We start from the raw sequence: 24,112 nt of genomic DNA, 5'->3' as shown, positions 1-24,112 counted from the left end.
TCTAAGCTTCTAAAAAAACAATCTAAATTAAGACTGTACATGCCAATTATTCACCCAATTGTTACATGGAAGTTAAACATGGATTCTACAACAGCGAAAAATAAATAAGCTGCTGGTATTTGAAAGAAAAGTTCTCAGAATGATATTTAGCCGTCAAAGAGATGGATTGACAGGAGAGTGAATAAGGCGCTGCAAAGCTGAATTGGTGACTGTGTATGGTACTGTAAACATTGTCAGATATATAAAAGCCAAGATACGATGGGCAGGTCATGTGGTAAGATCAGACGAAAACAGAGTGTTAAAGACAGGGTTTTTGTGAGAGACGGTAGAAGATCAGTTGGCCCTCCCGGAAAAAGATGGAAGAATACTGAAGAAGGATCCTGAATTAGTCAAGGCTGGTTGTAGAATTATTTGCATAATTGAAACAACAATGTAAACCATCTTATTTCAAAGATGAAGTAGTTTTCAATCCTAATAGCAAAATTAATAATATTGAAAATATTAAAAATATTACTAAAAGATTTTTAGATTGAAAACTTATAGGTACATTTCCCTGGTGACACCTCCAAGGCTTCTACAATTTGCAAGCCAAATGGATGCTGCAGTAAAGACAAAGGGAAGGAATTCTACACTATGCAATTCACATCCCCCGTCTGCAGCTTGGTAAAGTTCCAACGGAAAATGCACCTGGTTACTCTACGGAGTAATACGACTATAAAATAAAAATGTATACCATTTTTATTCAGTTTTAATACGAAGGCAAAACAATCTTACTTTTCAATTAGAATACGGAGCGCAGTCCAGTCCTCTGAATCGCGATTTTCGGCTCTTATTGGAGCCTCATCGGAAAGAACGTAGGCACTGTTCTCCATACCCTAATTGACCAGCGCCAAGAGTTTTTCCTACCCATTGCAATCGAAGTGAAGGTATTAGGTGACTAGCGTCATCTGGCAATTGAAAGATGAAGTAGTTTTCAATCCTAATAGCAAAATTAATAATATTGAAAATATTAAAAATATTACTAAAAGATTTTTAAATTGAAAACTTAGTGGTACATTTTCCTGGTGACACCTCCAAGGCTTCTACAATTTGCAAGCCAAATGGATGCTGCAGTGAAGACAAAGGGAAGACATCTTATTTCACTTCAAAATTCGTGAAATCCAAACGGTGAGAAGAAAAATTAAATACCTTTTTTTTACACTTTCTAAATAATTTTTTAATTGCGGCTCGCGAAAAATTTCAAATTTTGAAAAATGGCTCGGATTCTCAAGGAGCTTGGCCACCCCTGTTCTATACCATCAACTAGGGGTTTTTTGACCGTGGCGCCCTGTTTTTATTTTCACGGTGCCAGTAGATGGCGCATAAATCTTTTAATTTTCAATATTTGTTTATGAAAATTGGTTTACATGTACTTCTTTTTATAATAAATGCTCATGCAAATTTTCAAAACAATTGGTCCAGTACTTTTTATTTTAGAAATTCCTAAAATAGGGGAGTGCAATTAGAACGAAAACATGCATTGTTTCGGAAAAATTCAAACAAGCTTATATTTTTCTAAAACTTTTTTTGTTAGTTTATATACATGTTAAAGTAAAAAGTTCTACTCGCGGATTTGGTCGCTAAAATTGTTTATTAATTGTTTAAACAATAACAATTGTTTTGCATTAATAATTTTAAAAATATCGTTAAATTCATCATTTTACTTTGATCAAATATGTTTCTATTTTGTTTTTGATTATACTGAATCCGAATATGACATTTCAATTTGAAAATTCTTATACATAAGCTCTTATACAGTATGTCTGCGTAGTTAGGAACCACATGGACAACTTTTTTATTATCAATTTTACGAAAAAAAATTATTCTTCATAAAATGCTCTGGATAGTCAAAAATCTGAAACTCAACCATCAGATATCAAATTTTATCAATTTTATACAAGTTATGTAAAAAATATGAATTTCGTTAAAGAGTAAAGTACCTTTATATTTCAGAATATCAAAAAATGCTATTATGAAAAGTTGTTTGAAATTAAAAACTATGTTTAAATATATAATTAGGTACATTATTCTAATCGAAAAAAATTTTTCAATTTTTTCTCAAATTACGGATACTCATCATTTTATTACAATTATGATATGATAACTATTTTATTATCACTTTTACGAAAAAAAGTTATTCTTCATAAAATGCTCTCTCTGGTCTAAAACCTAAGATACAACCATCAGATATTAAACTTTTTTAATTTTATACGAGGTATGTAAAAAATATGAATTTTCCTTAAGAGTTAAGTGCCTTTATTATTCACAATATTTTAATTAGAAGGGTGTAATTGAACACTAAAACAAATTTTTTAATTCCAAACAACTTTTCTTAATAACAATTTTCGATATTGTGAAATTTAAAGATACTTTACTCTTAAGTGAAATTCATATTTTTTGACATACCTCGTATAAAATTCATTAAATTTAATATTTGATGATTGCATTTTAGATTATATATGATGCAGAGTATTTTATAAAGAATAACTTTTTTTCGTAAAACTGATAATAAAAAAGTTATCAATAGATTCCAAGTTACGCAGACATACTGTATAAGAGCTAAAATAAAAATTTTTTGCCGAATATTTATTATTGTTGAAGTTTATTATTAAATGTATTTTAGGTATGTTTTACAGAAAAAAGTTTTGATCACTATATAGACATTTTTTTAGCTGGTAATTTTAGGTTTTTGAATTACATTATTGTTATCTTTCTTAATTTTCTCAAAAAGAAATAGTCTATTTCATTTCTAAAGTAAAATAATTTAGTGCATTTTAAATATTACATCCTAAGCTTTAAAAAAGCACTTATAAAACCGTACTAGATCTGTTCAAACTTGAGTAATACCGTCTTAGAGTGGTGGTAATTCTATAAAACTACGAAGATTACAAAAATTACGTTTTTTAAGACGTCATATGATTTGAATTAAATTTTTGAGATTTTTTTTGAATGAAACATCATTTAGTACGATGCTTAAAATTAAGTTGTGCAAAATTGAGGGTTTTATAAGAAAAATTGTATTAGTTACACCTTTTTAAATCATTTTTAAACAAAATTCATGTAAGGCTCATTTTCCGCCCCCACCGTACTTATGCCCATACATTTTATTTCTTTTTATTATAACCATAAGATAGCGTAATTATTCTTCCTTTAGGTTCAGTTTGTAAAATTTCATTTTATCCATTAGTATTACATTAAAATACCTCAACCGTGCACATCGCCGTACGCTAGTTTACAATGCGCCAATGTTTGTGAGAAGGGTGAATTTAGCGTTATAAATAAATAATTATAGAAGATACAGATTTAATTTTAGAAAATTCTTTATATAAGGTTTTTTTTGTAAAATTTTCTGAATTTTTTAATGTTTAAGTCAGTTTTTTTCTAAAATTTATATTTTCGGAGTTATTTAAAAAAAAACATCTAATTTCGCAGTTCATTTGTTTAATAAAAAATGAAGCACCCACTTCTCGAGTAGAACTTTTTGATATGTTGTTAATTAAACATTTCTTAATGAAATTACAAAAAGTTCTATCTTGTTTGATTTTTTCCGAAGTGAAAATCTATATGCACTCCTCTAAAAAAGTATATGAATTTCGTAAATTTACACTAGGATAGCCCCTTAAGGGTAAAAAACGACACTTCGCACCTGCTACTGTAGAACACAAAATGTGTAAAAAGAGTATTATATTATTAGTAATCAAATAGTTTGTTCTACAACTATTCAAAACCTTCCCTGTCAGTCTCGTCGAGTAATTTAATTTAGAGTCTGAAGGAAAACCGATATCTGAAGTTTAGTCGACGTCTGCAAGAAAGTTAAGACCTAAAATTTAGTTTGGCCGCTAGTCGATTTTGATTGTAATCAACTTGTAATTGCAATTTAAATGCAATGTGGGTTTGTGTTCTTCATGGCTGGTCTGGATTAATTAAAATAGCTTTAATTATAATCGGTTTATTAGTCAAGCGCAGTCCGTTGTATTTGGACCGGCTCGGATAGGCGAAACGGTGTTATTTAATCCTGTACTATATTTTAAATGTTAAGATTAGCGATTTCCGCAGTAACTGTTTAACGTATTTTAAGCAGATTTGTTTTGCTTCTCGGATTTAGCGAACACTATGTGCCAACTACTAGAATTAGTTGTAAATCATACAAAAAGAAAAACAAAAAAACTCCAACAAACAATTTATACTGACTTCTGTAAGTTATTAACTTTACAACGTAATTGTACATAAACAAAAATGGAGAAAATTATATTTCATACAATTTTGATTTCTTTCATTTTTTTTTTGAAGTTATACTTCTTTAGGCGCGATTGGGAGTGAATTTTTTATTATTCTGCGCGCATGCGCACACAGGCAGTATGGAGTTCGTTGCTAAATCTTTTAAGAGTTGTATGTATCAGCCCAAAAAGGGTGTGGAAAGAATACATTAGTATGTATCAGTCCAAAAAGTGTGTGGAAAGAATATATTAGTGTTTTTAGTAAATATATTTATCATAATTTTTGTGTCTTTGGATTTGTCTTCCTCGGGAATAAGATAGTATCTAAGTAATATTTAAAGTATTTATATACTTCACTTGATCTATTTGTCACTATGTCTGCAAATCTTGTAATCCGTAAAAACAGAGGTAGTATAGCTCAGTGGTAGAGCGTTCGACTGAGGATCGAGAGGTCCCCGGTGCGAATCCGTGTGTTTCCTATTTTTTTTTATTTTTGCTAATATTTTAACAAACATTTTTGGAAAGTAGTCAGTACAAATTAGTTTAATCTTTAAATAAAATACAAATGACCTGTTGAAAGTATATTTATTTCATTGAAATCATATAATAAGAGTAGATATAACTTCTTACGTGCGTACCAAGTACACACACATTCTTTTTTTTTTTTTTTGCTAAAATTAATATTTAAGGTCTTAGATTCGTTTTTGTTTATGGCTCGTTGTTGATGATGTCAGCGTCTAGGGTTCGTTAACTATTCTCTCGTTAGGCTTGTCATAGACGTAGGACCTTAAATGTTGATTGTAGCACAAAAAATTTAAATGGATCTCTCTTTTTTTTGTTTATGTACACGTGTCTAATCCTGTACTATATTTTAAATGTTAAGATTAGCGATTTCCGCAGTAGATGTTTTAACGCATTTTAAGCAGATTTGTTTTGCTTCTCGGATTTGGCGAACACTATGTGCCAACTACTAGAATTAGTTGTAAAGCATACAAAAAGGAAAACAGAAAAAACTCAATCAACCATTTATACTGACTTCTGTAAGTCGTTAACTTTATAACGTAATTGTACATAAACAAAAATGTAGAAAAATGTATTTCATACAGTTTTGATTTCTTTTATTTTTTTTTTTGCTAAACACAATATTTAAGGTCTAAGGTTCGATGTTGTTTATGACTTGTTGTTTATGATGTCAGCGTCTAGGGTTCGTTGACTATTGTCTCGTTAGGCTTGTCGTAGACGTAGGTTCTTAAATGTTGATTGTAGCACAAAAAATTTAAATCTCTCTATTTTTATTTATGTACACGTGTTCTTTAATCCTGTACTATAGTTTAAATGTTAAGATTGGCGATTTCCGCAGTAGCTGTTTTAACGTATTTTAAGCAGATTTGTTTTGCTTCTGGGATTTAGCGAACACGATGTGCCAACTACCAGAATTAGTCGTAAATCATACAAAATGGAAAACAAAAAAACTCCACCAACCATCTATACTGACTTCTGTAAGTTATTAGTTTTACAACGTAATTGTACATAAACAAACATGGAGAAAATGATATTTCATACAATTTTGATTTCTTGCATGGTTTTTTGCTAAAATCAATATTTAAGGTCTTAGGTTCGTTTCTGTTTATGGTTTTTTGTTGATGATGTCAGCGTCTAGGGTTCGTTGACTATCCTCTCTTTAGGCTTGTCATAGACGTAGGTTCTTAAATGTTGATTGTAGCACAAAAAATTTAAATCTCGCTATTTTTGTTTATGTACACGTGTTATTTGATCCTGTACTATATTTTAAATGTTAAGAATAGCGATTTTCGCAGTAGCTATTTTAACGTATTTTAAGCAGATTTATTTTACTTCTCGGATTTAGCGAACACTATGTGCCAACTACTAGGATCAGGGCCGGCGATAACGGGCCTGCAAGGGATGCACTGCAGGCGGGCGCCCCTTTTTAGGGGCGCCAAAATGAGCTTTTTTTCTGCCGGCTTTATACCCTAGCGCCGGTAATGACTAGAATTAGTTGTAAATCATACAAAAAGGAAAACAAAAAAACTCCATCAATCATTTATACTGACTTCTGTAAGTTATTAACTTTATAACGTAATTGTACATAAACAAAAATGGAGAAAATTATATTTCATACAATTTTGATTTCTTTCATTTTTTTTTTGCTAAAATCAATATTTAAGGTCTTAGGTTCGTTTTTGTTTATGGTTTGTTGTTGATGATGTCAGCATCTAGGGTTCGTTATTCTATTGTTTCGTTAGGCTTGTCATAGACCTAGGTTCTTAAATGTTGATTGTAGCACAAAAAATTTAAATCTCTCTATTTTTGTTTATGTACAGGTGTTCTTTAATCCTGTACTAACTATATTTTAAATGTTAAGATTAGCGATTTCCTCAGTAGCTGTTTTAACGTATTTTAAGCAGATTTTTTTTGCTTCTCGGATTTAACGAACACTATGTGCCAACTACTAGAATTAGTTGCAAATCATACAAAAAGGAGAACAAAAAAACTCCATCAATCATTTATACTGACTTCTGTAAGTTATTAACTTTACAACGTAATTGTACATAAACAAAAATGGGGAAAATTATATTTCATAAAATCTTGATTTCTTTCATTTTTTTGCTAAAATCAATATTTAAGGTCTTAGGTTCGTTTTTGTTTATGGCTTGTTGTTGATGATGTCAGCGTCTAGGGTTCGTTAACTATTGTCTCGTTAGGCTTGTCATAGACGTAGTTTCTTAAATGTTGATTGTAGCACAAAAAATCAAAGAAATCAAAATTGTATCAAATGTAATTCTCTTGATATTTGTTTATGTACACGTGTTATTTAATCCTGTACTATATTTTAAATGTTAAGATTAGCGATTTCCGCAGTAGCTGTTTTAACGTATTTTAAGCACATTTGTTTTGGTCTCGGATTTAGCGAACTATATGTGCCAACTACGAGAATTAGTTGTAAATCATACAAAAAGGAAAACAAAAAACTTCATCAATCAAGTTAATAACTTTACAACGTAATTGTACATAAACAAAAATGGATAAAATTATATTTCATACAATTTTGATTTATTTCATTTTTTTTTTTGCTAAAATCAATATTTAAGGTCTTAGGTTCGTTTTTGTTTATGGTTTGTTGTTGATGATGTCAGCGTCTAGGGTTCGTTAATCTATTTTCTCGTTAGGCTTGTCATAGACCTAGGTTCTTAAATGTTGATTGTAGCACAAAAAATTTAAATCTCTCTATTTTAGTTTATGTGCACGTGTTATCCTGTACTATATTTTAAATTTTAAGAATAGCGATTTCCGCAGTAGCTGTTTTAACGTATTTTAAGCAGATTTTTTTGCTTCTCGGATTTAACGAACACTATGTGCCAACTACTAGAATTAGTTGTAAATCATACAAAAAAGAAAACAAAAAAAACTCCTTCAACCATTTATACTGATTTCTGTAAGTTATTACCTTTACAACGTAATTGTACATAAACAAAGCTGAAGAAAATTATATTTTATAAAATTTTGATTTTTTCGTTTTTTTGTTAAAATCAATACAGGGTGTCCCGGAAAATAGTGTGTTCCTTTAAGGTATGGATAGAATACACAATTTAGAACAAAAAAGTCCTATAGCATTTTTTTCTAAAGTTAACCGTTTCCAAAAAAAAGATTACATTGTTTTCCATATACCTGTATTTATATGTTTAGAAATTTTAATTGCCTGGCAACATCGCGATCGTACGCACTACGGAATAATAACAGATAGTAAGAACTTATTTGTGATTTACAGTACCGACGTGTATTTAAAATAATCCAACCTAATAGTACTTAATGTATTTACTATTCGTTTTTTTTTTTGTTATTTGTTTACTATAATTTTTTTAAATGTATTGAAATACCTATTACATAATTTTAAACGAATTAAACATCTTTTAAAATAAAAACATATATTTTAACTGAACTAGTAGGTATTATGTATTTAGTAAGCTTTAAATGTGTTGAATGCTGAGGACTTTGACTAAATTACATAGTTCACAGTGGAAATTAAATACACCAGATTGATAATGTGTCAGTAATTTGTTTACTTGTGAACAAAAATAATTAAGTTGTACTTACTTGAAAAAAATTATTACACTTTCACGAGCACATTCACTCATAACGACGAGAAATAACGGCAAAACATTTTGAAAGAAATTAGTAAGCCATTTAATAGTGATCTGCCACAACTAATCAACAATAAAATAATAGGTAATGAACTCACGATTCGAAAACGTTTTCGGTATTGAGACTAAACAGGATTCTTCCAAACTATCTGTTGTATGTTTACTAAAAAGAAGTCTACGTTTAAATTTTCGTACCTCACAGAGTTGCCAGATTTTAATTTGCATACGAAAATGTATTTTAATTTTTTGGTGAAACGATTGCATTTAGAAAAAAATGTTTTAAGAGTTTTTTGCTTTACATGGTGCTCTCTACCTATACCTTTATGGAACGCACTATTTTCGGGGACACCCTGTATTTAAGGTCTTAGGTTCGTTTTTGTTTATGGCTTGCTGCTGATGATGTCAGCGTCTAGTGTTCGTTAATCGCTTGTGTCTTGTTAGGCTTGTCAGAGGCGTAGGTTCTTACGCGTAGGACTTGAAAGCTGGACACTGAAAGCAAGAACACAAATAAGCTACAGTCTTTTGAAATTTGCCGATACAGAATACAGAAGGGTGATTAAAATAGCATGGACACAGTAGAAAACGAACACGGAAGTGTTGCAAGAAATGAGCAAAAACTAAGAAATAACAAACAGAATAAAATGAAAAAGTTACAATATCTTTGACACGTAACGAGGGCTTCGCAAGATTTTTTGTACAGAGAAAGATAAGAGGAGGAAATAGAGTACCTATTAGGAAATCGAGTATCAGGGTTGCAAAATTTAAGGAATGGGTTTAAATGCAGTTTAGAATAAAACTCTTAACAGCAGCGGTAGATGGAGTAAATATAGTGATGATGATATGTAACCTTCGATTGGGAAACGACACTTAAATAAGAAGTATCAGGAACAATTGTAAGGAAAATAAAAAATATAAAGACCAACGAAAGAATTAGACAGTAATACGTGCTGTTCAACATATACGTTTTAATAGTAAATATAAAATTTCAAGAGAAAGTAGTTTTACTTTTTTTAAGATTAAACTTCTTCTAATAATTTCTGTACAGATCGCATTTACTAAACTTTCTTAGATAAATTAAATTTAATGATTCCATTCCAAAACGACGTTTTAATCACTTTCGGATTGTGTTGTTTAAGAGGATATGCTCGAGTTTCATTTACCGATAAAATTAAAACGTTTTACACAAAGTTCATTTATTACAAAAAGAGATCAAACTTCTGAAATTCCACAGATTCTCGCTCGGAACTCTCGAATAACGGAAAACTTTTGATTCACAACTAGACGACAAGATAAGGAAACGGGAGATTCAACTCTCAGAGAGCTATTCTTTAACGCAATTCACTATCCTTCTTTTTATCTGTTGAAAAGGTAGAGGAATGTAAGTAATAATGATAGGTATCCTGAAAGCACGAGAATCGATCGATGACGACTAAAAGGATTAAAATATTGAACTTTGAAAGCAACAGAGCGAATCTTTGATTCAATATAATTGAAGTCACGTTCTTTTCGGATTTCTCAGCTGTAGAGGTTTCTGGAGCGGTTCGGCTGGCCTATTTACACCGCATGTATAATTTTAAGGCGCGGAATTGAAGAAATGTACCTCACAAAACATGGTTAGAAAAATAAAAATACAAACGCAAAAATAAAGTTCCATAAAAAAATGTGCGTGTGGGAACTTTGTACGCACGTAAGTTATTATTTTATTATTATAGTTCAGAGAAATAAGGAAAAAAATATCCTGTTGGTGACACAACCTCCTCCAGGCCAAAACCAAATTTTTTAAGTAGTATGGACATCTATAATAATAACCTATATCAGGGGTGGCCAAACTGCGGCTCGCGAGCCACATGTGGCTCTTTGAAGGATTATTTGTGGCTCTCAATAAATAATGTCCTGAATTAGTTTAAATTTTTGTGTTTCAAAATGTCTTAAATTACTAACAACAAATTTAAATAACTAAGTGTAACATTAGGACTTAGACAAGGAGACCCCTTCACCGTTGCTATTCAATTTGGCCTTAGAATATGTAATAAGTAAAATATCATATATCCCGTAGACTTACCGAGTCAAAAATGAGGAGATCCTTAGAAAAATGGGGAAGAACCGAGAGCTACTACAAGCCATCCTGCAAGGAAAAATAGTTGGAAAGCGAGGTCCAGGAAGAAGAAGAACATCCTGGTTAAAGAACCTCAGAATCTGGTTCAACAAAGCATCTGTGCAGCTTTTTCGCGTTGCTGCAGATTAAATAAAGATTGCCATGATGATCGCCAACATTCGTCACTGACAGGGGGATTTGCGAATCGAGGATCAAATTGCTGGAATTTGATGATGATCTAGATGCAATCCCCCATTCTACAATAGACATGAGAGAGGTGTTTTCACAACTCAAGGAAGAAACAGGTAGTCTGGGCCTTCGAATAAATGAAGATAAGACGAAATACAACTGTATTGGTGACTCTGTATGGTACTGTAAACATCGTCAGACATATAAAAGCTTAGATAAGATAGGCAGGTCATGTAGTAAGATCAGAGGAAGACAGAGTGTTAAATACAGTGTTTTTTGAAGATCAGTGTTTTTTGATTTCGGTAGATCAGTAGGCCGTCCCAGAAAAAGATGGAAGGATGATGAAGAATCGAAGTACCCTGAATTAGTAAAGGCGGCTTATAGCATTATTTGAAACAACGATGTGAACCATTTTATTTCACTTTAAAATTCATAAAATCCAAACAGTGAGAGAAAAATTTGATACCTTTTTGCACTTTTTAAATAATTGTTTAGTTGCGGCTCCCGAAAAATTTCAAATTTTGAAAAATGGCTCGGACTATCAAGGAGCTTGGCCACCCCTGACCTATATGTTTCCTGGAGCCGATTTTGATGATATACATAGTTATAAAGAAATGAAGATCAAAAACCGGTAAATTTTAGTTTTTTTCGTCTATTACCAAAAAGTTAAGCATTTTAAACAAATTTGAGAGTAAAAAACTCATAAATCGTATAAAAAACTTCAATATGGCGTTCGCTGGTTGCTTAGAAAATTGCAAAATAAATCATAAATTTTTAGTTTTTATAAATATTCATAACTTATATAAAAATTAACTTAGAACCTTCTTATTACACGGAATTCTGAGACTTCTGGTGCTTAAATCATACCCTAAATTTTAAAGTAATTGGTCAAATATTTTATAAAAGTTATTTAATTTGTTTATCCCAAATTAATTTTTTTTGCAACACAAGTCAGTAAATGATGAAGTTTCAGTAATACTTTGGAAAGTTTATGAAAGAAGAAGATTTACACTATTAATTTAATTTAAAAAAATGACAAAAAAGAATTCTAAATATTGCAAAATTATTTTGCAAGAACATGTGAATTAAAAAAAGAGGGGGCTAACTTCGTCCCTAATTGTCCTAGGACAATTGTTTTCCTTTCTAAACGTGTATAAAAATTTAGTCTTTCTAAATATAAAAAAATATTTTTTCTACGGTTAACGGTTAAAAAGTTATTCTAATTGTTTATAATTCAAATTGTACAATTTGCTACCGGATAATTTAAAACAATTTAAAAATTATAAAAAACATAGATATAAATATGAAATTAAACAATGGATTGGGAACAAATCAACAAAATTCTGCGAAGAACTTATCAATGGACAATAATTGTAATAAATAAACTTAAATAAGAAATAAAAAATTATATCGAAAATAAAAATTGTATCTAAATAGATTTTTATTATCAACTGCGACATTTCTTGAATTATTGATGGCCACATTTATATCACAAAATATATTAAAATTATTATATTTTTATTTTTTCTTGATTAATGTTATAGTTTTTAGTATTTTTATAAATTTTCGAAAACTGTATACATTTATACATTTGTTAAATATTTTTTATGTTTGTTTATATTTGTAAATTAGTATATTATATTTTTAAGTCTCACGCACAAGGGGTGCTACTTTTGTATGTATATTAGTAATATATATACAGGGTAGCTCAACTTCAGTGACTTATTTATGTTTATTTAGGTAGTACTCATTATGCTTTTTATTTTTTTTGTAAATCTTTATTGTTATTCCTAAATAAACATCATTATTATTATTATAAGTAAGCAAAAAATTGACATGTTCTTGCAAAATAATTTTACACTGTTTAAAATTACTTTTAGTCATTTTTTTTTAATTAAGTTAATAGTATAAATGTTTTTCTTTTATAAACTATCCGAAGTATTACTGTAACCTCATAATTTTCTGACTTACAGTGTGGCAATAAAATGAATTTGGGATAAACAGTCTATTTGACCAATTGCTTTAAAATTTAAAATATAATTTAAGCACAAGAAGTCTCAGCATTCCGTATAATAAGAAGGTTCTAACTTAATTTTTACATAAGTTATGAACATTTATAAAATCTCAAAATTTATATCTTATTTTGCAATTTTCTAAGCAACAAATAGTGATAGACATATTCAGCGAACGGCATATCGAAGTTTTTTATATGATTTATGAGTTTCTTATTCTCAAATTTATTTATGTAGAATGATTCACTTTTTAGTAATAGACGAAAAAAGCGAAAATTTACAGTTTTTTGATCTTCATTTGTTTATAACTATGTATATAATCAAAATCGGCTGCAGGAAACATATAGGTTATTAATATAGATGTCCATACTACTCAAAAAAATTGGTTTCGGTCTGGAGGGGATGTGTCACGAGAAAAAGTTATTCTAATATAGGTTATTAATATAGATGTCCATACTACTCAAAAAAATTGGTTTCGGGCTGGAGGGGATGTGTCACGAGAAAAAGCTTATTTCTCTGGACTATTATTCTATTATATGATTTCAACAAAATAATAGTTATGATGTACAGCACTCGCTCCGTTGTCGCTCGTGCTCTAAAATTTGCGTGCGATCGCAAAAAGCATACTTCACGAACTGTTTCATACAAAATTTTATCTACTCTACGATAAACAAATAAAAAAACTGTAACTCTTCGTCACTGGGATTCATTTCTACTCTACAATTTTTAGAACTTTGACATTTAAAAATCCTAACTACTTTCAAACCACAAAACTGTCAAAAATTTTATTTTAAGTCATTGCTCATATTGTCATCACCATGAGAACGCGAAAGTTAAGGATATTTGATTATATGAAAGTGTGCGAAAAAACCCATTGAAAGTGTGCGGAAAAGTAAACCCCATTTAAAATACATTGTTACTTCACGCACACTTTAAACCCTTCACGCACTGCTATTGTACAGTTTTCCTTTTAGCCCACCTTCAAGAATTTGAAAGAAGAATAGAAGAAGATTTGTATTTTGTTGCCTTAGCAATTTTAATGTTTAATGTAAGATACATTTTTGTTTCATATACTGGTTTGTAACTTTTTCTATAATATATGTTCAATTAGTAGATGTAAATCAGTATAACATTATTTAAAACCATTGGAAACACAAAAAAGAAAACCACACCTAATATACAGTCCAGATCCAGCCCAACTTTATTCATTGGTCCTTCGAGCCGGATATAAGAAAAATAACGAAAAGCCGACTTTTAGCCGTTGAAGTTAAAAGGTCAGAACTTATATTCCTTTTCTTATATTCCACTTTCTTGTTGAATAAGAATTGACTCATACTTGTTATTTTTCGAATTTGTACTTTGAATATAATTAAATTAACAATTTCGGCGTATAGTCATTCGCCAGTGTTATAAAAATTTAATTGTATTTAATTTTCCTATTTAATTGACAATTTCGGCGTCTAATCATTCGCCAGTGTCATAAAATTTATTCATATTTATTTGGTTTATTTTATTGATCGATTATTTGATATTTAAGGTCACAGTGTCTAATCATTCACTCGTGACGCCTAAGTTTCCAGTTGGTTATTATTTTTTGTTGTTACTTTGTAATTTATTACCTAATTCTTTAATATCAATCCTTCATATTTGACAATTCTGCATTTAATTTAGTTTGTCAAAACTATCTGACATTTACGTGAGTTTACGTGACATTTCTCGTTATAGAATTATTGTCATATTTTATTTTCTTCTTTTTTACTTCAATATAAGTCACAATGTCCGAAACTGAAAATCATAGTCAAGTTTCTAACGTTGAGAGGTACAAGAGAAAGAAAGCAGGGCTTAAATCTAAATTGACAATTTTTAAAAATTATATCACAGATATAGAGTCCAATATTTCCAACGATGATTATAATATTGCATATGAGGAAATCAAATTAAGATTAAACAAAGCTGTAGATTTATTAGATAATTTCGATGAAATTCAATCCGAAATTGAATGTCATGTGAACGATTTAGAGGAGGAAGCGTCCCAAAGAGAGCTCTTCGAAAAAGATTATTTCTCTATTATTACTAAAACACGATCGCTGCTATCAAAGTCCAATCCCAATGAAGTTATGCATAACATTAATTCAGAAAACGATGTTCAATCCCAAGCAGGTCCTTCTAGTCGACCTAACGTCAATTGTAACATCAAATTACCTACTCTTCAACTTGTAAAATATAGCGGGAGCTACGAGAAATGGTTAGAGTATAGAGATTCGTTTCAGTCAATAATCTTAGATAATTCAGATATAAATCCTATTCAAAAATTCCACTACTTGAAATATTCTCTTAGCGGTGTTGCCGAAAAGGTCATTAGTAGTTTGCCAGTGTCTTCGGATAATTTCTCAGTCACGTGGAAAATGCTATGTGAAAGATTTGCAAACAAAGATTTATTAATATACAATCACACCAAGTGCCTTTTTTCTCTCCCAAAAATCACAAAGCCATCTGCATCAAGCATCAGGCAATTAATAGATGAACTTCAAGGTAATTTAAGGTCACTTAAATCATTGGACCAACCAGTTGATACTTGGGATACCCTACTTATATTTATTATAATAGAGAAACTTGATTCCTACACCACACAGGAGTGGGAATCTAAGAAACCTTCAAACGCAACGTTAAAGGATCTTATTAATTTTCTAAAAGGTAAGGCTGAGGTTTTGGATAAAATTGATGCCAACCTTGGACATAATAATAAAGAACGATTCGATTCCGACAACAAATCCTCAAGAGCTCTAGTAGCCACCCAAACTTCTTGTGCTTTCTGCAAATCCATCAATCATAAAATAAGTCTGTGTCCCGATTTCAATCATTTAAGTAGTTCTGATCGGGCCGAAAATGTTAAAAGGCTTAAATTATGTTTCAATTGCCTACATTCAGGCCACATTAATTTAAATTGTAAGTACGGAAAGTGTACTAAATGTGGTAAAAAGCATCATTCTCTCTTGCATATCAATACGGACAACTCAAATAACTTAACTTCATATTCCAATCCAGTGCAGTCATCTTCGAATATTCAATCTGACTCGACTGTACACAACACTCAAACCCTATCTAACTATGTTCCAGAATACAAGTCTGTTCTGTTATCGACAGTTCTAGTGAATGTTTTTGATAGCGCAGGAGTTGCGCACAAATGTCGTGCCCTCCTGGATAGTGCTTCACAATCAAATTATATTGTATCTAGTTTTTTTTGATAAATTGGGAATAGCAAAAAACCGTTTGAATGTATCAGTATCTGGCTTTGGTCAAGTTTCCTCGAATTTAAAATACAATTGTAATTTACGAATTGGTTCTTGCTATTCCTCGTTCAAAAGTTCTATCAATTGTCTAATTACTAACTCAATATGTGATCAGCTCCCTGGTTGTAATGTTGATATATCTTCCTTACGAATTCCTTCTAATATTCAGCTATCTGACCCTAACTTTAATATTAACTCATCGATAGATTTGTTAATTGGAGCAGGTCTATTTTATAACTTGCTGTGTGTAGGACAGATAAAATTAAATCGCGTTGGTCCCATCTTGCAGAAAACGAGATTAGGATGGATTGTTTCTGGCCCAATTGCTCAAACTGCGTCTAACCGGATAATCTGTAATATTTCCCGGTTATCTGATGTAAACGATTTATCTCGCTTTTGGGAAATAGAGGAAATGTCTACTTCTTCCCCACGTTCGAAGGAAGAAATCTCTTGCGAGGAACATTTTCAGTCATTTCATAAGAGGGACAAAAATGGCAGGTTTATCGTAACAATTCCCTTTAAGGACTCTCTTGATCAATTAGGTGAGTCAAAATCTATTGCTAGAAGTAAATTTATGTCTCTTGAGCGTAAGTTTCAAAAGAATCCTATGTTAAAGGAAAAATATTCCGATTTTATGAACGAATACTTATCTATGGGTCACATGTCTCCATGTAATAATGAGTCTCTAGTTAATTTCTATTTTCCTCATCATGGAGTGGAAAAAGAAGATAGCCTAACTACAAAACTTCGAGTTGTATTCAATGGTTCGTCACCCACTACATCTGGAGTTTCGTTGAATGATTTACAAATGGTAGGTCCATTAGTTCAAAATGATTTAATTGCAATCATTCTGAGATTTAGACAACATTCTTATGTGGTATCCGCTGATATTGCAAAAATGTACCGTCAAATTTTAATCGATCCTTCTCAAAGAAACCTTTAGCAAATAGTTTGGCGATCAGATCCGTCCCAACCTTTGCAAACTTTTTGTCTGAATACTGTTACCTATGGTACTGCTTCGGCAAGTTTTTTAGCTACTCGATGTTTAATACAACTTTTTAAGGAACACTTAAATGAGTATCCTGAAGCATCTAAAATTATAGCTAATGATTTCTATGTGGATGATCTGCTAACTGGCTCCGATTCCATTTCTGAACTTATTTTGCATTGTAGCCAAATCGTAGCCATTTTAGCTAAAGGTTGTTTTCCTCTTCGTAAATGGGTATCTAATGAAGTCTTGGTTCTAAAAGGCATCAAACAAATTATTGAATCTCAGGACACTACATATACCTTTGGTTCCAATAATGGGACGAAAGCTTTGGGTCTTCATTGGCTTCAAAGCTCCGATTCGCTTAAATATACTATTTCTTCCGAAGTTTTTTCTAGTGTGATAACGAAGCGCACGATACTTTTAAGTATTGCCAGTATATTTGATCCGTTAGGACTCTTAAGTCCAGTCATTATCAAGGCCAAAGTGTTAATGCAACAATTGTGGTTAGAGAACTTAAGTTGGGATGAGTCAGTACCTCCACAAATTCATACTGAATGGATGGCCTTTCGGAAGCAACTGCTTAAATTAAATGATCTTGAGGTACCTCGTAACGTCAAATATCATGATTCTCTCCTAAATGAACTTCACGGTTTCTGTGATGCATCTGAACTTGCTTATGGCTCATGCATTTACGTTCGTTCCATTGATGCATTTGGAAAGGTTCAAATCGAATTGCTCTGCGCCAAATCTAGGGTGGCACCTGTGAAAAGGGTAACAATACCTCGTCTTAAACTATGTTCTGCCCTGATTTTGAGCAGATTATTAAAGAAAGTTCTTGAATCTTTATCGATTAATATTCATAATATTTTTCTTTGGTCTGACTCAACTGTAGCCCTTTCATGGATTCAAACGTCACCTCATTTATTACAAACATTCGTAGCTAACAGGGTGTCAGAGATTCAATCTCTCACCAGCAATTTTTCCTGGCGACATGTAAGCACGAACAAGAATCCCGCAGATTTTATTTCTAGGGGAATCAATCCCTCTAATCTCATATCCTGTAATTTATGGTGGCATGGCCCCGAATTTCTGTTGAAATCTATTGAAGAATGGCCATTTACACCCTTAGAATTTAAAACTAAACTTGAAATTAAGCAAGCAAAAATCATTTCAATGGTGTCTGTAGAAAGTTTTAAATTTCCCTTTGATAGATATTCTAGAATTGGTCGTTTAAAGCGTTCGTTTGCCTACTGTTTGAGATTCATTCATAACTCATCTGCTGTGCTTAAGGCCCAGCAGGTGAAATCTGGAGCTCTTTCTGTAGAAGAGCTTGATTTAGCTCTAAGTATTTTAGTCAAATTCTCTCAACGTGAATCATTTTATACTGAATATTTTAGCTTGTTGAATGGAAAAACTGTCCCATCTAACAGTAAACTGTTATTTTTGAATCCTTTTCTTGACGCAAGTGGATTACTCAGGGTGGGGGGGTAGACTACATCAATCTTCTTACTCGTATGATAAGAAACATCCTATCATAATTTCTCCAAAGCATCGTCTTTCCAAATTATTATTTGAACATGAGCACCTGAGGCTAATGCATGCCGGTCCTCAACAATTGCTTTATTCAATTCGCGAAACCTATTGGCCAATACACGGCAAGACTTTGGCCCGTCAGGTAGTTCATCGCTGTTTTATTTGTTTTAAGGCTCGACCCGTTTCCAACTTTCCCCTTATGGGAAATCTCCCAGAAGTAAGAGTGACTCCATACCTTCCCTTTATTAATACTGGAGTTGACTATGCGGGACCTTTTGTTTTAAAAGAAAGACGTGGTTCCCCAGTGGCTAAAAAAAATAGAATCCTGGTTTTACTTCCTTGTAATAATGTAGGGAAAAGTCAGAGAAAGAAAAACAAAAATCAGGAAGTTTTTATTTAGAATAAAGAAGAATCAGAAAAAGCTATCTCATTAGAAAGGAAAAAACAATCTTCCACTAGACTGTTTGGTGACCTTGTCATAAGATTGGCATATAAAATGGCCTTGACTCGATAATATGTAGACAAGTAAGTCTAAAATTTAAATGCTGAATATATTTATTTTGGAAATAGCTTTTCATAAAAAATAGTATAGTTATTAAATGATATGGAATAATGCCAAAGTAGTGTAATAATTTATGAAAATACCAAATATCGGAACAGAATCGGTGGATATGATGTACGGAATTTACTATGTTTCAGAACTTCATGATTATAATATATAAAATTGGAATTGGGTAATATGTGATGTAACATAACCCCACAAATTAAGAGAGATAATTTTATAAAATTTATGACAAAATACTTTCCCTCTGAGTGGATATTACATACAATGAAATAGTTAAAAGATACCAGACTGAATTAATAAGCTCACTGCAAGATTTAATAGTAAAATTTTTTTGAAGACGTCAAATAAGACAAAAAACAAATATGGCGTTATAGTGGCATGTTAAAAAAAATCATTTACCAGATAAACCACAACTCACTGTTGCGAACCTCCAACCTCGTTTCTTCAGCCCACTAAACACATACGTAATAAACTTGGATAGTTTCTTTTCAAAATAATACTATGACTTGAAACAAGAATGAAATATTCGCCACTTTTATGTGGATAGGTTATCTGCCACTAGGTACTTATTCGGTTGAAGGCTTCGACCAAAGTGATATCTTATTTTCCGTTCTACGCCGACCATGTCACAATACGGTTCATGGGTTTACCGCCAGGAGTACACAAGGTACAAAACGTACAGGTCTGCTAATCTATAGGTTTGTGATGACGTCAGTGAAAGACGAAATATTTATTAGTAATTGTTTCAAGTAGAATTTAATAACAGAACATTATTAAAATTTAAATCGCATAACAATAAAAATGATTAGAAGTTAACGGAATGTTATAAATACCAAAAATTAAAAAAAAAAGTAAGGCAAGGCAACAACATGAGGTGTTTCTAAGCGGTCACTCATCCCAAACTTAAGGCTACGGCTCCACGGGCTGGAAATTGACGCTAGCAGTAGCCGCAAAACGAACTTAAGGTTCCGCAGAACGGAATAGGAATAGCCGAACTGTACCGACTACAGGACTTGTGCGTAGTCGGTTCAGTTCGGCTATTCCTATTCCGTTCCGTGGAACCTTAACTTCGTTTTGCGGCTACTGCTAGCGTCAATTTCCAGCCCGTGGAGCCGTAGCCTAACACTGTTTGACTACGGTGATCGGGTGGCAACCGTGTAAGTCAGTGTGTTGTGTCCGTAAAATTCATACCAAAATGAATTGTTTTGACAGATTGTACAAATAATATATTAAGATTGATTTTTAAGCTTCTTTTCATCATATCTTAATACTTATTGTCCTATTCCCGACGAAGACAAATCCAAAGACATAAAAATTATAATAAATATATTTACTGAAAACACTAATATATTTTTTTCACACTTTATGGCACTGATACATACTGAACTTAAGATTTAGCAACTAACTTCATACTGTCACTTTTATAAAAATTATCTCTCAATATTTTTCCCGATCGCGCATAAAGAAATATAACTTCCAAAACTAGTTTGTAGAAGTACTTACTTATTCATAAATACGCCATGAAAACTTTGCCGCATTACAAATATGTCAGAAATAAAAGACTAAAGCTGAAGCCACTATTTTAAATAACTTTTCTCCCCTAAAATTACTTTATTAAAATTTAGAATCTAAAAAAAATAAAAACAGCTACCAAAAGATCTAGAATTATTCTAAGAAGACTTACAGAAACCGATCTCTGCCAACACTTCAAAGAACAAATATACAAGCAAGTTCAGAAAGTAGAAAGACAAGAACAACTTAACACTACAAAAAATGGAAAAAGTTAAGGAAGATCCTGAGGAACATCCTTTGTTGCCTCTGTTTATATAATTTTTTTCTTCTTTTTTATTTTTTCTTGAACTTCGTTTGATCACCACCAGATCTCTTTATTCTCAAACTTCTTTTTTGATGTTTTTCCAATTATTGTGTTTTTATTAATAGTAATATTTTTATGAATAGATGGTTGAATATTTTTCTTATTTTTTCAGACCGAAAAGTGGTTCCATGTTACTATACAGCCGAAAGAAAGTGCGGTATCGTAGAGATGGTTATTGTTGGAAGAAAAGAAAAGATGGAAAAACAACTAGGGAAGACCATATGAAGCTGAAAGTTCAAGGAACCGAGGTAAGTCGAATAATTCATATTTTTACTTAACAAAACTACATGAATTAAAATGAAACAAAAAAATATACTGTGGTTGGTACCCCATTTTTCTGTAAATTTAATCTTACATCTGCCTAACAAATATGTTTAACATATCAACATGTTAACATATTAACATATACCGAAAAGGGAATATCACAAACATAAAGGTAATTCATAGTGGTATCCATAATAAATATGAGGAAGCCAAAAAATTGTGCCCAAATAAAACATATAAAGAAATAAGAAAGAAAGAAAAAAGAAAAATTCAATTTGACGAGCTTTTCAGCTAGTGATAAGATGAAAATCCACACATTCTATATATAATCGACATTTTGATAAGAGACCTGAATAGACGTCTGGAATCTTATCGACTTATTTATCAACGTTTTCGTGTTATTAACAGATTTGCCAAAATTAAGCAATGAAGAAATTATTAAAGAAGCTGAAAATCTGATACAAAATAAAGACGACCAAGATACATCATTCATACATGAATGCATTCACTTAAAGCGTCATTTGGATACCACAATAAGATCACCAATTGACATATCTTAATATTTAAAGAAGAGTTAGTGCAGTCACTAAAGGTGGATATAAGCTATTACCTCCGATTTCGTTGAACCTCCATCGATTTTCATGAAAATTAGTGAGTGGTTAGAGGATATCTCAAGGTGACATTGTGTCAACTTGCGCTTTTACCCTGGGGGTGGTTACCACCCCTTCTCGGGGGTGAAAATTATTTTATTAAAAATATCCCAAGAATTCGATAGAGGGACAAATTCTAAGCAAAATTTGTTACATAAAGTTATTAAAATTTTATTACACAAAGATTTTAATTTTTCGTGAGAAAAATGCATGTTTTTAACCGATTTTTCATAAATAACTCAAAAACTATAAGATTTTACAAAAAAGTTATTATTACCAAAGTTGAAGCTAATAAAAAATGAAATAAACTCCTTACTGGAAAAACCTTTTCATGTTAACTAAAAGTGAGTTATAGGTAATTGAATGTAGGTATATTTTTTTCGGCCACTACCCAAATCTAATTATTCAAGCTTAAATAACAGGAAAATGATGCATTTTATATAAAACATAACCTTCTTAATTGTCAAAGTACTTAGAAATATCTATCAAATGAGCTCCGAACAAGTAGATAGCATTAAAATGTATGCACCAAATATATTTCAAAATGTATCATTTAAAAATTTTTTCAAAAAAGTTATTGTTTTTTTTTAAATAACTCCGTTAATTTTTACGATATCAGGTTTGCCTTAAAACTATTTGAAAGTTCGTTTTAATGGCTATTAAAACACGTTGAATTTAATCTTTTGAACCCCTTACTTTTTTAAAAATAAAAGGTTAAATGGCCCTGGTTACATGGTTCTCGCAGCAAAATTTAAGCTTTAAACCTTTCTATCTCGGTTATTTTTTACCCTACAGGAATAGTAAAAAGGTAAAATATTTGATAAAGAAAAAACTAAAATTTTTTATACATATATCACTTTTTACGTATATTGAGTATTTTTGGAGTTATCAAAGAAAATGAAAATTACGATAATCCTGATTTTTTTTTAAATTACACCTTTTTTTCAAAAATATGCATTCTAAACCGTTCAAAATTGTTGAAATCATTACTTATGCTAATATAAAGAAATTATTCTAATGATTACTATAAATTTTTATTTTTTCGAACATAATAAATTTTTATTTTTCACTTTTTCCTAAAAAGTTCCAAAGGATTCTCTTATTTTCATCATAACTTCCTTAATTGTGATGCTATTAACTTCTACTGCAGCTCATTTGATAGGTACTCCGAAGTACTTTGACAAGTGCTTAGCAGGTATATTTTACAAAATGCATCGTTTTCCCGTTATTTAAGCTTGAATACTTAGATTTGAGTACTCATCGACAAAAATATACATTCAATTACCCATAACTCACTTTGAATTAACATTAGTTTAGTTATTTAAGTGATGGGTGTATTTAGCTTTTTATTATATTCAATTTTGGTAATATTAACTTGTTTGTAAAAGCTTACAGTTTTTGAGTTATACGTAAAAAACAGCTTTAAAATGTGCATTTTTTTACGAAAAAATAAAATTGTTGATCTTTAATAACTCAAAAAGTATTGATTTATATTAATAACTTTATATAACAAATTTTGCTTAGAATTTGTCTCTCTATCGATTTATGGTATTATTAAAAAAAATTCACCCCCGAGAAGGGGTGGCATCCACCACCACGGTAAAAGCGCAAGTTGGTATCATGTCACCTTTATTGAGGTATCCTCCAACTCAGCGGTTTCCAACGTTTTTTAGCTTGAGACACACTAACTTAAAAACTGGTTCAGCCACAGCACACCTGGGTAAATAATCTCTATAATGATAGTAAGTATAATCAAATTTCGCGGCACACCTACAGTGACTTCAGGGCACACCAGTATGCCGCGGCATACTGGTTGGGAACCTCTGCTCTAACTACTCACCAATTTTCATGAAAATCGATGGAAGTTCAACGAAATCGGAGGTGAAAACCTGCAGTGACTGCACTAAGTGAATCGAAAGATATTTTCCCTAATTTTGACATTGCTTTGCACATTTATTTGTGCATCTCAGTTGCCAACGTGTCCGCTGAAAGGTCATTTTCGAAAATGTCAAGAATTAAAAATAACTTCTCATCACGCATGACGCAAGAACGTGTTATAACAATTTGTCGATTTTGTCAAGAAATTTTTTTTTGAAAAGTCTCTTTTTTAAAGGAAGTCTCTGATGTGATCGAACTGGAATGACAATTTTTTCTGTTAAGTATAGGTATATAAACATCGTTGTTTAAATCCATTTTTAGTGTATTCTTATTTAAATAAAAATTTCTGCAAT

The 24,112-nt window shown here is 31.3% G+C and overlaps 1 protein-coding gene and 1 non-coding gene across 2 annotated transcripts in view; both read left to right on the top strand.

Moving 5' to 3' along the window:
- Nucleotides 1–24,112, top strand: part of LOC114326292 (calmodulin-binding transcription activator 2) — a 298,703-nt gene that overhangs the window by 27,936 nt on the left and 246,655 nt on the right. The window contains exon 2 of the mRNA XM_028274604.2: nucleotides 21,080–21,215. Within this exon, the coding sequence (XP_028130405.2) occupies nucleotides 21,096–21,215 (120 nt within the window). The 5' untranslated portion in view covers nucleotides 21,080–21,095. The remainder of the gene's footprint in view (nucleotides 1–21,079; nucleotides 21,216–24,112) is intronic.
- On the top strand, nucleotides 4,664–4,735 carry Trnaf-gaa (transfer RNA phenylalanine (anticodon GAA)). The gene has a single exon. It is a non-coding gene; the product is annotated as a tRNA-Leu (tRNA).

This window comes from Diabrotica virgifera, chromosome 4 (assembly GCF_917563875.1).
Source record: "Diabrotica virgifera virgifera chromosome 4, PGI_DIABVI_V3a".
Classification (NCBI taxonomy): domain Eukaryota; kingdom Metazoa; phylum Arthropoda; class Insecta; order Coleoptera; family Chrysomelidae; genus Diabrotica; species Diabrotica virgifera.
Note: the sequence above shows the minus strand (reverse complement) of the source record. Positions and strands in the feature narration are given on the sequence as shown.